This window comes from Porites lutea, chromosome 6, assembly GCF_958299795.1.
Source record: "Porites lutea chromosome 6, jaPorLute2.1, whole genome shotgun sequence".
NCBI classification, from domain to species: Eukaryota; Metazoa; Cnidaria; class Anthozoa; order Scleractinia; family Poritidae; genus Porites; species Porites lutea.
Genome location: NC_133206.1, coordinates 26,192,906 through 26,209,844, shown reverse-complemented (window position 1 = coordinate 26,209,844; position 16,939 = coordinate 26,192,906). Strand labels below are relative to the sequence as shown.

The 16,939-nt window shown below is 40.5% G+C and overlaps 3 protein-coding genes across 4 annotated transcripts in view; 2 read left to right on the top strand and 1 right to left on the bottom strand.

Moving 5' to 3' along the window:
- LOC140940173 (eukaryotic translation initiation factor 3 subunit D-like) overlaps nucleotides 1–1,724 on the bottom strand; it is a 29,449-nt gene extending 27,725 nt beyond the window's left edge. Inside the window, exons 1-2 of the mRNA XM_073389083.1 lie at nucleotides 1,579–1,724; nucleotides 1,183–1,228 (exon numbers count right to left, since the gene is read on the bottom strand). Coding sequence (XP_073245184.1) covers nucleotides 1,183–1,228; nucleotides 1,579–1,710 — 178 coding nt within the window. The 5' untranslated portion in view covers nucleotides 1,711–1,724. The remainder of the gene's footprint in view (nucleotides 1–1,182; nucleotides 1,229–1,578) is intronic.
- LOC140941231 (uncharacterized) overlaps nucleotides 1–16,939 on the top strand; it is a 67,210-nt gene that overhangs the window by 32,246 nt on the left and 18,025 nt on the right. The window lies entirely within an intron of this gene.
- On the top strand, nucleotides 8,101–16,059 carry LOC140941083 (4-hydroxybenzoate brominase (decarboxylating)-like). 2 transcript variants are annotated; one of them, XM_073390047.1, is made up of 3 exons: nucleotides 8,101–8,205; nucleotides 13,282–14,046; nucleotides 15,072–16,059. In XM_073390047.1, exons 2-3 carry the CDS (start codon nucleotides 13,293–13,295, stop codon nucleotides 16,010–16,012), a joined length of 1,695 nt encoding a protein of 564 aa, XP_073246148.1. In that variant the 5' UTR covers nucleotides 8,101–8,205; nucleotides 13,282–13,292; the 3' UTR covers nucleotides 16,013–16,059. The 2 variants fall into 2 exon arrangements, with proteins under 2 accessions (XP_073246148.1, XP_073246149.1); XM_073390048.1 differs by lacking the exon at nucleotides 8,101–8,205 and adding an exon at nucleotides 10,821–10,945.

The following is a 16,939-nucleotide window of genomic DNA, read 5'->3' as shown; positions in this document are numbered from 1 at the left end:
CCTGAAAAACTGACATCATCGAACTGACTTCTCCAGCAGCTTCATCGCCATCCTTATCCAGATCATCTTCATGCTTTTAATTTCAGGTTCAACTGTCAATTTCTTTAGTGTTTGTTGTCGTTTCATAATGAAACAAAAACAAAAGAACAAAACAAACAAATGAAGCATGAATTTGTGGCAACAGTGGAAGAACTCAAAAAGTAAAAAATTTAAAATGTTCAAAGATTTTCCCTGTAGTCCATGTAACTGAGTTTAAAAAACGGCTTCGGTCGTTGACAAGACTTAGTAGTCTGTTGGCAAACAAATTTATGGATGCTGCATAAATTTTCACGCATGAATTCACCTGTCAAAACTTTGAGCAATGGGGGAAAGTTGTTCCTGGAGTTTGACCAAAAGCGTGACCAAGCAAAGAACAAAGTCTTAGAAATCTATTTCAGAAAATTTTGTTGTAAATCAAACACAAGAAACTTCAACCTAGAATTTTGCTCGAGCAATTCGATTGGTTGCCCCTAAACTGGTTAATTTTGCGCCAAAACAAAATGCAACGTACATCTCTGGGACTTCCTTCCCTAACCTAATGAGTTTTTTTTACCCCTACTCCCAGAGTCTGTAAGAAAGTATGTACCGGCATACGCTGATGCCATAACCAAATTTTCTGGCATCAATGGGTTTTCCATTTTCTTTTAGCTATGAGGCTCCGCTGCACACACTAAACACTCTGCTACAAAATAAAACTACAGGTTTGAACCAGTCCCGCGTGTTGCGCATTCCTCGCGTTTCGCGCACGACCGACCTTGGGATGCGCAGAAAATATACGCAGTAACAATAGTGGGCACTGTCCTTAAAAGCCATTTGAACCACTTCCTTGAAAAGCTAGTTAAATCCAGCTTTAAAACCTGAGTCACAACTACCCACCTTCAAGAATTTGGAGGTGCCTAAAGTGGACACACAATGGAAACCACAGACAGCTCCCTGCAGAGGTTTCACTGAGGGTGTAAACAAACCAACTACGCGAATGACAAGCAAAGAAAATGGCTTTATACATGTACATGCTAAAAGCCATGCTAAAAAGAAACCTCTTCTCACAGGGTAGATTAAGTCAAAAAGCCTCACCACCACTCCAATTAACCCCCAAACACCATAAAGCAGCAACAAAAGGAAAATGGAAGGATAAAGACTCACTCATATATCTGCGATCTTGATAAGTGCCACCAGTCCAATCGGAAACCTGAAATGTAGAAGACATTCCTATATTTAGATAAGTTAAACTTTCATGTGACCAGTAATTTTAACTAACAACCAGACGCCAAGCCAATAAAAGCTTAAATTCGGTTATCATATTCGTCCACTGTAGAAGTAACGTTTTCAAAATTAAAATGAAAAGTCGATTGAAATAAAATCACAATTTTTACATCCCAGGACGCTTGAAGTATGGTAAATGAAAGAGTAGCATCTAGTGATTGTAACACGAAAAGAATAACTTTTAAAATAAGCTATTTAATTAGTTAAAGCTTTAATAGGGCAGGAAACCGACGTGGCATTTTGAAAACTCGAAAACGTAAATACTGGCGGTTTTACCTTTCCTAAACGGTCTCCTTTAGAAAAAGGTTGATATGGTATATCTTTAAAAGCAGTTGGAATAGCACAAGGACCCCAGCCATCAGGATTGTCCTCTATAACCGGCGGTATAAAAGACGCTTTCCCAGCCATGTTGGATTTTCAGAATCACGTGGAAAATAATTTTCGTATTATGTTACATGAATGCTTAGATCAAATACGCAATCCGCTGAACAATCTGCAGGCACGACATGGCACTGGTGCCTCAGGACATTTCATCGGGACATACATGAACAACTGACCTAAATTTTGGGCTGTGAAACGAGCGCTCCGCTCTTCATTACTACCAGGGCGGATAAAGGTTTAAACCTTTATCCGCCCTGTTACTACCCTTCGCACAGCGCGCAAATCGCGAATGAAAACACAACGACATAAATGGAGTGTGACTCTTGCTGGATGTCTAATGGACACAATGGACCAGCGCGAGAGAAAAAACAAAGACGAGAAACGAACGTGCGGGAAAAAGCAGTCTACTTCAAAAAAGCAAAAAAGTTACAAATTGATTGCTCTGGGTACCATTAACTTATCTTTGGTACTAACATTTATATAACTATCCTTAGATTTGGCTGACTTCCAGCCAGCATGCCTATCCAGAAACTCTCCAGAAATACCAGCAGCGTTTGATGCGGTAGCGCCGCCCATTTTGAGGCTATGAGTGCCGTATCTGTCAACATCTTTGACAAAAATTTCTATAGTCTCGCCGAAAATTTCCCTAACTCTAGAATAAGAGATAGAATGTTGAAGAGCAGTACCTTTGGATGAAAGTCTGCAAGCTAAAGGCTGAACAGGATTATCAGGCAATTTAGATGACATTTTTTCAGTGATGGAAACAGGACAAGTAATCTTGCCTGACCTTGCAAAATAAAAGAAATGCCCTTGAGAACGTTGATCATTCTTACGCTTAGGACAAAAAATTGACATATGATCAGAAAAAATAGAAATATGACTTCTGTTGATGCGAATAACTTCGTCACAACGCATGAGACCAGCAAAAGCAATAATAAATATAAAACAGGTTCTAAGGTTAGAAATAGAAGCCTAAGGAGTGTTAAATTTTTCTGCAACTTTAGTGACTAAGTCAACGTCAACAGATTATTTCCCTTGAACAGGTTTACCCAATAAACGTTTAGAAGCTTCCAAAACTTGTTTAACAAGACTGGATTCGGTTGGGGAACTAGCTCCGGCAATTTCATGAGCCCACCTAACTGCATAAAAAGCAGCTTCAATAGGTGGAGGAGAATTACATGATTCAACTTTCTCTCTTAGATATAAACAAAACAAAAAAGGAGAAACGGGGAACTGATTATAGCCTACATTATCCTTTTCCCATTTTTTCCAATTAAGCTATGCATTTTTATACTTAGCATTGGAAGACGTGGCTTTAGAGCAAAGTACAAAAGCAGGAAGAGAGTCGGCCAGGCCTTTCAACTTGTTAGACAAAGGCTGAAACCTCTGAGACCACAATCCAGCTTGAAAAACATCTATATGAAGAAACAAATAAAAAAGGAACATACGTGTAATCGAGAAATCAAAAATAACGCGCTTAGCAGGAGAAATCCAGACGAAGAGCGAGAACATTAAACCTGGGCATGCACGAAAAAACGGACCTTTTGTTAGAATAAACAAAAGATGAACCCCCTACCAGGAATAAACATATCACGTGATTTAGGTAAACAACAAAAATCCTTAACAAAGTCTTGAAATAAAAGCGAACGATCAAAAGAACATAGCAATGGCCAAAAAGGCGCAGATTTCCACTCTGGCACAACAAGAGTGCCTTTAGCCTTACACGATTCCATGTGATATAATACTGCGCTAATTAAGTGAGGAGGCGGACAAACAAAATTGTTACATTCTTTCCCCCAATCCTGCGTAAAGCGATCCACTGCTTCAGTACCAGGACACCAAAACTTAGAATTAAAACGAGGCAAATGAGTATTGTAACTGCACGCCATCCTGTCAACATCAAAAGGACCCCACTTAAATGTAATCAACTTAAACAAATCAGGATGTAACATCCAGTCATCAGGATCGACGATGCGACTCAAATAGTCGGCCAGCTCGTTGTCACCTCTGGGAATCCATTGAGCCTGAAAAGACACGCTGTTAGTCATACAAAAACTAAAAATATCGACAGCAATCTGCTGCAAGTGTATGATACTGCTCCCAGCATGTACAATACGAACAACGTTCTGATTATCTGAAAAGATCTTAACCTTCTTACCAATAATAAAGTTCTGAAAGCTTTTCAAGGCTAAGTAAACAGCCAGTAACTCACGAAAAGAAGAGCTCTTAGCACGCTCAACAGAACTCCACATTCCGGAACAAAACCTCGGTTCACCACCAAAAGAGATGTGAGCACCATAACCAGACTCGCTGGCATCGCAGGTTAAAACCACGCTAGACGACAAAGGTCTATTTATTGGATAGCCATTAAACGCTTCTACATGCATTAACCAAAATTTTAATTCATGTAAAACTCCTTCAGTTGCAACAAGTACATCATCCCACGAATGTCGCAATTGAATGAAAAAATACATTTGTCTAGTAAATAATCTGGCAATAGGCCCCAAAGCAACAGAAAGGGAAATCACAAATCCAGAAACACGAGCTACGTCCCTAACACGAAGGTTAGGAAATTCGTTAATAAGACCAGTCAAAACTGACTTTAACTTCACAATCTTTTTCTCTGGGATGATAAAAAGCATTCGAATTATATCATCAATTATCCCTAACCACTCCCCCAACTGACGGGGCTCCCAATTGGACTTCTTCTCGTTAGACCTCCAGCCAGAAAGCTGGAGATCAGACCTGACTAATTTACTAGCGGACTGAGCATCTAATAACGATCTGCAGGCAAAGATTCCATCATCAATATACACAATAGCAAAAATACCAAAGGATCTCCAACGAGCAACGAAGGGTTTAAACATCTTCGTAAATAAATAACAAGCTGAAGACAGACCGAAGGGCAAAACTCTGAAAACAAAATACCTAACAACTCCATCGAAAGACCACGAAAATCCTAGAAATTTCCAAAAATTAGAGTTAATATCCAGATGATGATAACCCGACTCAATGTCAAAGGTGAAAAACCAAAAATTCTCACGAAACATAACCGCCAAAGTAGGAAGACCTTCATATTTAAACTTAAAGTTCTTAACGAAAGGATTAACGGATCTACTAAGATCTAAAACTAAACGCAACTTACGTCCTACAACAACAGAAAGCGGATTACAACAATAAGGTCTCGAAAATACCTCTATCACACATCTATTCAGTAAAAGCTCGTTAATAGCCTTGACAACAAATTCTGCATTATTAAGAGCACTTCTATTGTTCGTAAGGTAACAAGGTGGAGGTAGAGCAATGAACGGGATCATGTAACAATTCAATAAAACTCCAGACAAGAGGGCAGATAACTGCAAATTATTGAACCACCAAGCCTTGCGAGCAGCAATACGGCCTTGAACTGACTGTCCAGGAGCTGAATCCTGGATTACATCTGCCTTTTTGTAATCGAATAAATCTATAAAATCGGTTTCACCTGAATCGTCGTACGAAGGTAAATTAATAACATCGGACCCAGAATTACTTGGATCCCTGGTTGGCGGGCATAATTGTTGGCTGCAATGGTAACTGTACCAACTGGCGTTGCCAAGAGTAGCCTGCGTTGCTGCCTGAAGCGGGAGAGTTTCTTGAACGATAGCAGTTCCTCCAGAAGTGCCCTGGCTTACCGCAGAGGTAACAGCCGCTCATGGAAGGAAAAACAGGAAACTCGTTAGAATATGATCGAGCAGGGGAGGAACGTCTAGAATCGAGCTTAAATTTATTGGCTTTTTTTAGCCTTTTCCGTCCTTCTCTTCTCCCTTTGACTTTCCACATCTTTCAAAACCTTGCGAATCCTCTTCTCGTCGGACTCGTCCTTAGCTAAAGGAATCTGTTTATACTCAGTAACGAAATCCCAACCGTGTAAATCAGCGAGAACTATATGCTTCATAAAGGTAGCAACGAGGTTCTCACCTTCCTCTAAAACATTCCTGACTTCGAGGAGTTTGCTGGAATGGAGGGATTCAATCGTGCTGTCGAAATGAGTAGCGACCTTCTCTTGGTGGTTGTACTGTTCCTCGTTGCCCTTAGATTTAAAGGAATGGCGAGCCGAGTTTTCTAAACGAATTTTCTTAACGGCAGAGTTGATGGAATCGTCGTTCTGCCTTTTCAACTCTTCCTTAAAGGAGGAAAGTTCGTGAGACAAGAAGCTTTTAAGCTCTGCCAACATCGGTGCGGAAGCCGCAGGCGAACCAGTTGCAGCAGGGCCAGCAGAAAGTGAAGGAGCAAAGATTGCTTGACCTTGGGAAAGGACGGTCTCTGGCTGAGCAGAATCACCATCCATCGAAGCAAAAGAAAGAATAAACAAAACTTCTAGTTTGGTCACCGATAACGGCTGTACATGTCCAAAAGGCGAGATAGCCAAAAAAGTCTATACGTCGATATTTATACAAATATTCATAGTGTATAATAAAATGTAGTTACGTAACCTCTATTAAAAGACTGAGTAATTAAGAAGAAAAGGTTGACAAAAATGTGACAAAAATGCTACGAACCGTAATGAAACAGCTTTTCAACTACACGGTGTTACGTTGAAAAGCATTTATTCATTTAATGTGTGATGCGGAGTAGGACTGGCACGAGCGCTCTTTCCGCGCTTCCGGTGCGCTTGAAGGCCCGGCGAAATTTTCCTTTTTGCAAACCGGAAATCCTATTTTCCTTCTGTAATTTCAGGCTACAATGTTAAACAGATAAATTCGTTTCATAACAATATCAATAAAACAGCTTCATATGTTTGTGTCTGTATGCCTATAAGTCAAACTTGTTGGTCGTATAATGCCAAAATTTGAGTTTAATTTGAAAGTGTTGAATACCTCCTCCTTCCACCAAATATCACCTAATCGTCTTTCGCCGTTTGGTTTGCAAAAGCTTAACACTTCTTAACCTCAGTTTTTACATATGTTAAAGGGGGATAAATTTCATATGACATAACAAAAAATTAGATTGATATATTTTGATATAGTGGCGTTGTACTGCTTCAAACTTTGCTTCTCGGGTGGCAACGCGCCATGGCGATTCGCGCAATGCGTCGCAAATCCTGCAACCGCATGTAAACGAAATTTATTGAGGTTAGTTGTAAGGTTTTTTCTCCGTTTTTCTCTCTAAAACAAAACAAGGTAAACAGTAAAAACTGAGGGGAAACCAATTTTGAAGTTTCGAAGAGAAAGAAAGACGTATGAGATGTTTTTTTTCAAAATTAAAAAGAAGGATGATGGTGATCAGAAATTATCATAATTTCGCCTTGCACGAGCTGCACGCATTTATAAGATATACGTCATCTAGTTATGAAACACGATCCGCTGCCTTTTAGTTTTGCCATGGATGACATGGATGAGATTTTCCTTGGTGTTTTAGACAGTACTTAGTTGTTTTTGTTTTGGAATAACATCGATGTTGGCGAGTAGTAGAACGAAAATGTAATTCAGTGGTAGAGTCATGGAAGTAATAAGAGAAACCCTTTGAAAGAGATGTTTATCTACTCCAATTAAACCTCCCGCAAAAAATAGCAACATTTGCCTCTCGGAGACAGCGTACCAGCCCCAAAGGAACGAGGGAGAAGTTCAAGAAAACAAATCAAGCCGCCATAATTCAGTGACAGCGGCAGTGTCTAATAGACAAACCACATCGCAAGCCCTGACCGAAGTCGAAAACAAGCGACATTTCTAAGCAGAGTCCCAGTCCACTGCATCACACCTTTTTGCTCGGATGCTCTCGTTTCACCGCCCAACCTTTATCCGCTCTGATGACACTTGGACTCTTGCCCTCTCGGGGACACGTGATATGGCGTGATTCATTCAAGTAGTACTTGGTAGTAAAGCCGAATTCCGTTCAGCAAATTTAATCTCCGAGGTAATTTTTTTCAATGAAATTGTGAGGGTAGCCTCTAGAACTCAGGAACGCTTGTGACTTAACTGAGTAGTTTCTTCTAAAACTCTAAGGTCTTCACCTTTCATGAGACCTTTCTGATCTTTTCTAGAGCGAAATCAATCGCGAAATTTCTCGAGGTCCAAAGTCGCTTCAGATCTGGAAGTCTGCTGTCAGGGGTCAGCATTAGATCCCATCGGCCTGACCCCTTTCTCCCCTTAAAGTGTGAATAGAATTCTGCCTTTTGTTCAGTTACAAGGTAACCCCGCCGCTGCATCATCCAAAGAACAACTTTATGAACAAATGACATCTAATCCAGCCTTAACAGAGAGAAATATACAAAAAGCCAACGCTTCTCTCCTAGATTCTCGTCCGGAGCCATCGCGTTAAAACAGGAAAACGTTGCGACAAAAAGTTCGTCATAGTTCAATGCTCCTTTTTGGGGGGTGGACAGTATATGCAAAATTAGAGAATGGGCGTGCGTATTGTTTAAGCAAAATAATTTACATATACAATATCAGCAAACCGATTAAAGTCCTAATCCACCCATAGACGCGTTCTTGGGTTACAGAACCGAGTTCAGTCCATCCAGTCGTCTTTTTCAAGTATTGCCTAGTAAGTCCCATTTACTCAGTAGTATTTGAACTTCTTTATTATATATAGCTACTTTTCTGTGACTCCGGCCGTCAAACTCGTTTAATACTGAATAGAGGTTAATCGGAAAAGGCCAATACCTCAAACCTAACGAGCTGATCGGGTAACAACAGATTATCCTTTCGCTGCAGTAGTAAAAAATCACGACATTCTGGTTACGATCCTAACAACAGCGAAAGGGACAATTTTGATATCCTTCTAGCACTGGCTTATGAATTTCCAAACCTAATTCTCAAGTATCTCGGAAATGTCATTGTTAAATGCTAATTCCCATACGTACTTTAGGTGATGTTAGAGACCGTAAGAGACGCGACACGCAACGACGATTTTTAGTGCAACACAGCCTTGCCCCCCCCCCCCCCCCCCCCAATGCCTCTTCCTTTTTCCCTTCCTCCCTATCCCCTACCCCTTTCAACGCCTGCTACATCATTGTTGCCAAGTTTTGTTCGCAGACGAGTTTATACCGTATCGGCTTACATGTAGGTGAGCTTCCGTTCTTTAAATGCGATGAAATGCGTTTACGTTGGGTTTTCATTGTCCAAACAGAAGTCATTCTTCTGAAAAATATTTTTGAATTCGATCGACTTTATACAGGTCGCGCTGGCGGAAGTTCTGGGGGAAAAGGTTTTAATAACATATTTTTGAACATTTTCACAGTGTGTTCCACGTTGCCCGGCTCGTCGAAGGTTCCAAGTTCGATTACGGGCAGAACCTTTTTCTCCCCTCTTCTTTTTTTCTTTTCCTTTTTGTTTAGATTTTTTTTTAGTTATTGCGATTTTATTTGGTTTCTTTATACAGTTTAAAATTTTTAGATTTATGAATTTTCTTCCCTATTGCCTTATCTTCCCGTTCCATCGAAGTCCTTCGCGAGCTCCTGCGATTGACGTATTTCTCTCCGTGCCGGTTGTTTTTAGTCGTACATGAACTTCGCTTGCAGAAGTACTCAAAATGCAGCGCGTATCAAACGTTTTTAAAGATTACACATAATAAAACCATAGATCAAAAATAAATATACCAAATTCTTTATTATGTTGAAGCGTAACTTCAAACACTTACAGCTCGCACTGCAAATTTGGCGCTTGTCCGCAAGTGAGCACCAGCTGGCCGTATAGGTGATTTTGGAAAGTTTTTGAACGTTTTCGCTAAAAGCCCATGGCTTACGGTCTTCGGGGAAATGTCTTAATAGCACCGTACCTAGTCAATTTCGATCTCATCGTCAGTAAGATCATTAAGCGAACTCTCTGGTGTTGCCTCGTAGATGTCTCACTGTGTAACGTCTACAAATGGGTCATAAAAAGTAGAGAAGCAGATTGGGCCGAATGGAAATAACAACCAACTCTTCTCATCCACTTCAGTTTTGTTGTTGTTGTTGTTGTGGGGGGTTGGTGGGGGGGCGGGCTGTTTGTTAATTTGAGGTTGGGCGCTTAATCGTCGAATAAACATGGTATAATATATTTAGGTAACTCAACTCTCGGCTACCAATGTGAGACTGAAAGCATGTATAAGGATCAAACTGTGAGTTATGTATAATCATATCCGCAATGACTTTTCGTCAGTGCAGACCGAGTTTGCAAATATGTTAGGACTAATTTTGTCGTCAAACATTTTCGTTATTTCCCACTTACCTTTCCTGTGGAAAGCCGTTCCGTTTTCTGGCTAAATTCAAACCGCGTAAAATGGCCAACCCGGCGTTACTGCAGAAAACAGACACTTTCTCATCGTCCCTTATCTAGAGCAGTTCTGTTTCTTGAGGCCTTGCGTGTTTATTTACCGTTGGAGTTGAATTTACCGGCTATGAAAAATTTTTTCCACTGCATGTTCAATTCACGCTACTAGAAGGAACTAGGTAAATTGATTGAAACCAGCGGCATCTTCCTAGGTGTGTATTAAAACTATCTACAATTATCTGCCTTTATTTTCAGCACAGTTTCAAGAACTGGTTTGGGCTGCAAATACTTGTCATTTAAGGGCTTTCATACTCCGCACTGGTTTTTTTATATTTTACTGCAAAAACAAGACCAGGTAATTGACCACGTATTTAGCCACCTAAGTATGCATAAAAAAAGAGTGATATATACTGTGAATGCTTTTGCGCATTTCTGGTCCTTCAGGAAACCCTGGGGGCGTGGGTACTACGAAACGTCAAGTTTAAAAAGTCTTTTTTCTTTCCAGAAATGCGTTTATGTTGTCTTATGTCAGGTGCCGAGCATATCACTGCAGTTTGCTTTTTGTTTCACTCAAGAGAAGTTTAGGTAGAGGTGTACCGCAAGAGCTTTCAAACCCTGATCCTGTAAAAAGGATAAACATTCATTTATCTTCCCTATTTAACAGCCTCGTCCCCAGGGCTTTTCTACGGGAAAAGCGTGGCAACGAGGTTGCCGGTTTCATTTGATCGTGAGGACCGTGATTCATTTCGCAGAGAGAATTATTGTGATGACAACAACATATACGGGATATGTATTGACAAATACACAAAATCCAAAAGACTGGTTTCTAAGTTCCATTTTGCAGTCTAGTGGGAAATCACGAAAATAAAACCCCGCGAAATTACACCGAGGTATAAAAACTGATTGACTGAACCCAGTATTCAGTCCAAAAGAGTTTTACTCAGTCACTGACTTGGCGTACGACCGTTCTCCTCCAAGAGACGATTTCAAAGGGCATTGAGTCAAAAATTACCACTCTTTCCAAGCACGAAACAGTAAGTCGGTTCAACCTTTCAGTTCCGTCAGTGGAGAAGCTATCGATTTTTGCAACCCTTTCCCAGGGGCCTATTTAATTTCGGCCATGAATAAAGGAGATCACCTAGAGAGCAGTAGGATGATCAAATCAGCAAAACGTATTGCACTCTTCTTAAACCCAGAACAAGCGAGGCTGTTTTAATTTCAGTGGACCTCTCAAAGCACATTAGGGCCGTCAAAATATAGTGAGATTTGTACCATTCATGCCTTTCTTGTCCTTTTCGAAATGACTTCAAATGAATTGATTTGGCACAAGAAAGTAGACTGAACGCAAACCACAAGGCCTACTATGTCTGTGCGATCTAGCTCTGTCCGTCGCGGAACTAACAGAACGAAAAGAAGATGCCGTTCATGAACAACTAAGACACTCGGCTCACTGCAACAAAATATAAAGAATTGGTGAGAAGGAGTCAATTTTCTTCATTAATATTTAAAATATGATGAAAAATCAATTAACCTTCCATAAAAGACTACCAAAATGTTCAAACGTTAGGGTATTGAGTGGACAGAATATGCAAATTAGACTCGAAATGGGCGGCAAAATCAATGAACGCAATGACTGCAATGACTAACATAAACAATATGAGTTCTAATCCACAGAACAGAAACGTTCGTACTCTACACTTACGAGCTCAGCTCATCCAGTCGCCTTTTCCATAGGGTAGTAGCCAGTTAGTCTAATTAACTGTAGTACTTAAACTTCTTTCAATGCTCAGGTAGATTAAGGCCTGGGTCTAAGTCATTTACGGTTTTTATGTACAGTTTCCAAAAACAATGGTTAAAGACATCCACGAGGGACGTTATATGGTAAAGTAAACGAAACTTAAAAAAAATTGAAAAAAGAAATTAAAATTATTTGGTCACGTGATCGACCACGCCCTCCATTGTTCAAAAATTGTAACCAACGATTCCCACCACTTGACAAACGAGTAGCTCCAGTTTCTCTGTACAAAGTGTCTACGAAGTCAGCTCGGAATGGTTCGAAACATTACAATTGGCAGGTGCAATTGGTGTTCACTGACTAGTGCCAGTCCTCCTCTAACTAAAATTATTGACAGGAGAAAGACGTTTATTGACCTCTCCTCATTCCGATTGTTTTTACGAGAAGACTATCTGTAGCCACTTTTTGGACTTACTAAAGAAAAATGGTTTACTCTCTTTCTGGTGGGAATTTCGACTCAAAGAATTTCTCGATAAAACAGGGCGTGGCTGGTTACGTGATGCAGTTATGAACAATTTTTAAAATGAAATTGGAAGATTTTTTGGTTATGATTGGCCTTAAATTGTTAGTTATGGCATGTCTTGAAAGTACTGTACGTTATACCACCCGCCTTTAAAAATTCTGAAAAATGTGTAATGACCCAGGCCTTAATCTACTTGAGTGTTCTTTGCTCATCGCAGTGAATTCAGCAGGCTCTCTATCTAATCACTCCCGTCAAACTCGGACGCTTTCCAAGCAAACTGAGTTATGGCTCAAAGATATACCCCAAGAAAATAAATAAGGAGAGACGAACTTAAACGTGACTCATCATGATTTGAACAGAGAGCCGATAAAACTCGTTGCGAAGAAGGACGCAAAACAAATGTTTCTTTTCCTCGATTTTCGCCCTTATTTTAAAGAAAATGGTCCAAAATGGTTTTCTCTTTAAAGTTTTTCTTCCTTCAAAATTTATCGCCAATGAAAAATATTTCTTGATGGAAAAATAAACGGCCGCAAAAGCAAACGACCAAATTAAGTTACTTGTGCTATATTTTGTGTTCGCATGTATGAATGGAACAGACATAAACCAAAAATACCAAGCAAATACCAAAGCACCGTCTCGCAAAATATTTTTTGAAAACTCTATTTGGCCACTTACTATAAGCCTGCAAGTTAGTGCCATTTTCAATCCTTGGAAATAGAAAAAAATTATTTGAAAATTACAAATAAACTGATTCGCCTTCCACAATCGTGTAAACTCAGGCTGGTCATTAGTGAGTTGCCTCTTTAACTAAGCCAAGAAATCACATTTTAAAATCCTTCCAGTACACCCTCGACCCCCAAAAAAGCTACCTTCAGTCAAGAAACATAAGGTATCGCTATGCAAAGTATGTTTATTATGCAATGAAATAAAACACCGTGGCCTGTACGTAAATATACATGAGTGTTAATGGTAACTTTTCTTGATCTTCTCGTACCATTTTCATACCAAGAACATTTGCACAAAGGAAGGTAAATTTTGGCTTATCATCCACTTCACCTCAGAAGTGCGTTCTCACAATGCGACATTTCTACCAATTCCTTTCTCTTCTGTAGCTGAGTACAAAATGCCTCAAGGAAAAAGAAATTTCACAGACGTGATTGTAATCGGTGCTGGCTGGTCTGGTCTTATGGCGTGTAAATACATGCTGGAGGAGGGATTGACCGTCGTGGCGTTAGAAAAACGTAATGATGTGGGAGGCCTGTGGTGTTTCTCAGAAGACCCAAGCATCGTTACAGTCATGAGAAACACAATACCAACTTCGTCATCCTCCGTCACGGAAATGTCCGACTTTCCTATGCCCGAAGAGATCGGAGCGTTTCCGAAACATGGAGACGTCTTGAGCTACTTAAAAGCTTATTGTGATGCTTTCAAGTTATGGCCTCATATCCGTTTAGATCACGCAGTAAAGAACGCTGTTAAGAAAGACGGCTTGTGGCAAGTGGAATGCGAAAACGGCCACGTGTTCGCGAGTACGTTTCTTGTCGTTTGCAGTGGCAACGTGCAGCTCCCCAATCGAGCCCTGGAAGATACGCTTCTTAAGGATTTTGAAGGTGAAATCCACCACAGCTGTACGCTCAAGTCCTTTGTGCCGGAGCATAAAGGCAAACGTGTGATGCTGATTGGTGGAGGAGAAACAGCCAGTGATGTTGTGGAGGAATGGTGCGACCACGTTGAGCGCCTTATATGGAGCATTCCACGCGGGATGCATTTCTTTCGCAAGTTTACCAAAATCCTGCCCAACCGTCATCCCCAGGTCTTGGACAAGGTGTCCTCAAGAGTATTGACATTCATTGCTCCTTACACGAAAAGCAAGCCAGGTGAGGAGATAATTCAACCCCTTGATTCCCTACCCCGATAGAAATAGTAAAAGATAAAAATAAAAGAAATAGTGTCTTGGAAAAACAAGGTTGTAAACTTAGGGCTCTTTCCATTTGTTAGAACTGACCGGCAAGCCCATTCCCATCGTAATGAGAACTTCACTTTTAGTCAAAACTAACCAAACAGATCAGTCAAATCCTAAATATTATACCCAAAGGAGATGGTTTTTCAGCAAAAACTATTGGAAAAAAGGCTAATTCATTGCCAAAATATCTGGTCCGGCCATGGTCCGGCCGGCCAGTAATGACTTTTGGAAAGCGTCCTTTCACTTTCTTTACGCCAAACCTTAGAATCCAGGTGAGACATGAACTCGGTCATCCGAAATACAAGTCCAACGCCCAGACCGCTCGCCCACCCTGCCTCCGCCTTTGACAACGCTTTTAATACATACCATCATAGTAAGGATCAGTCGTGAGAGTCAAAAGGTCGCCGTTAAAATGATTCAATTCAGAAAGCGTTTGGCTGGAGGGCGGAACGGCCCAAACTGAATATTGGTTACAAGAAATTTCTCTATCATGACCTCAGACGTCACTCGATTGTCTCTACTGCATTATTGTGGGATTGTTCCTGGATTCTCGCACTAATCTTCACTTTCTTTCCCGTCGTTCCCTTACTGCGTTTGATACATACACATAATTTGGGTATGCCCGTAGGTTCCTATTGCTAATCTAGGTGGGCCATTCCTTAGGAAAGTAAACATACAAGAGTGTAAAGTAAAGTAAACCTAAGTAAGGTAAAAAAGATCAGGAGTCAGCTTCAGATATATATCTTGTTTTAGTCGCGACATACCACTGCCGGAGAACGAGCCACGGATTTACCTGCTCCAAACATAGACTGAAATTGTTACTCCGCTTTTATCAGCACGTTACCAACAAACCACCTTTGTTACCTCGTTACTTTACCTCTTTATCCTTAGTTTTGTACGAAGGTTAATTTGACATTTGGGTGTCTTCAATCCCTACAGGATTATCCTGGATTTGTAAGTGGACTACAAATGGATCTCTTCTAGCGTATCAGGGTCATGGCATACCCGAGTGGAAAAACAGTGCCAAATTTTTCCACTTCATCGTCAACAAAAATGGCCACGTGCTGGACAGGGTAGACTACAAACACTGCATCCCTAAAGGCGCGATCGAGAGTATTCAAGGGAAGAAAGTAGTATTCTGTGACGGCACGGAAGAAGAAGTGGATGTCATCATCCAATGCACAGGATTCAAAGCAAATTTCCCGATGCTCCCACCGGAAATTTGCTCCGTTCCTCTCAGGGACTATTACAAATACGTAATCAATATTGATGACCCTACCTTAGCTTTTATCGGCCATGTCCGACCAGTTATTGGCTCGGTGATCTCACTGGCTGAGCTGGGATCTATTTTTGTCTCAAAAGTGTTCTCAGGCAAGTGTAAGCTACCATCGAAAGCTGAAATGCAGAGAGAAGCTTACAATGACAAGCGTTTCTGGGATGAGTACTTCAAGGATTCCTCTGGACGATTGTCTACCCTGGTAGAGGGTTACACCTACGGCGATGACGTGGGGAAGAAGTGCGGAATATTTCCCGATTATTGGGCACTGTTTAAAAGAAATCCCCGTGGAGCTTTGACTGCGTTGTTCGCTCCTTTTGATCCAAGCTGCTTTCGTTTAAATGAACCGAAACACGAGAAAAAGTCACTGGAGAATCTTAAAAGACAAGCATCTGGTACGTTCTCTCCGGTACATCTGTTGCTTATAATGTTCTTGCGTCTGATTTGGTTCGACTTTTGGCTTGATATCCTTAGTGAGATCAAGTACAAGATCCAGTGTGCTGCATGGTGGAAGCCGATCAGTGGTTCTCGTCCCGTGCGTTTCTTGGACTGGTGTTGGCAGACACCCAAGAGATTGCTTTTTGACAATAAAACAAGGGCCTAACATCTTGACCATGCTTGAATGAGTGGTAGTATTGTTCCCCTTTTTTTTAAGAAAATGTCGACAAGCTAGCTTGCACTGTCGGGACTCTCAACAATCTCTGGCAACAGAATCAACTGGACAATTTGTTTGTGTGTACATATCTGAATTTAAAATCTTTGTAATCACTTTTGGGTGTAATGCTTCAAAGAATTTAAGAATTTTCGGAAGATTGCTCCGTATCGTCATCTCTAAGTAAAGTGTGACTAAAATCACATGTAATTTATTGCTGTTAATTAACACTTAACAACTAATTGAAGAAAGCACTAAAACTTTAAGTTACGTAATCATGATACACCCAAATCGTCGTGGCCGACTTTAGTTTGCATGTATGTGATGACTAATTTTCTGTCAAGCATTCTCCTTACTCGGTATTTATCTTTCCCTCTGTGAGTAGGAGAGCAATTTCGAGCTTGAAAGATCGAGTTAGCATCTCTTTTTTATCGTAATTTTGTTAGGGTACATTTTTGCTCAGTCTGCTTCATTGTATGCGCTTCTCTTCGTAATCATTAATATTTATTCAGTTCATTCTATTTATTTCGTTGTTGGGTATTTTGACTTTATTCAGGGATATATCATATATAAATAAGTTTGTTTTAGGTCGGTTCGGAAATCAAAAGTTCCACCATATCTTAAATATCTTTTGTTAAGGGACAAAGGATGGTGTTTACAAGCTGTCAGAACAGCTGGACACACTTTAGTTTTTACTAGCAAACCTTTGCTGGTCAGTTAAGCCCTTGGCTAAAAGATTTTTTGCACCGACCTATTTGGTGTTAGGATCAATCAAAAATAGAAGTTGGACGCACGGTAATTGCAGGAAACATCATAGGTGTAGTTTCAGTCTTTCACAACTAAAGGTTTAACTGAGGTTGAGAAACACCTCTTCAAGCT

Excerpts from the sequence above, each read along its gene's own strand:
- LOC140941083 (XM_073390047.1), top strand. The coding sequence starts at position 13,293 with ATGCCTCAAGGAAAAAGAAATTTCACAGACGTGATTGTAATCGGTGCT. Across the intron at positions 14,047-15,071 it reads TTACACGAAAAGCAAGCCAG|GATTATCCTGGATTTGTAAG; the intron begins GTGAGGAGATAA and ends CAATCCCTACAG.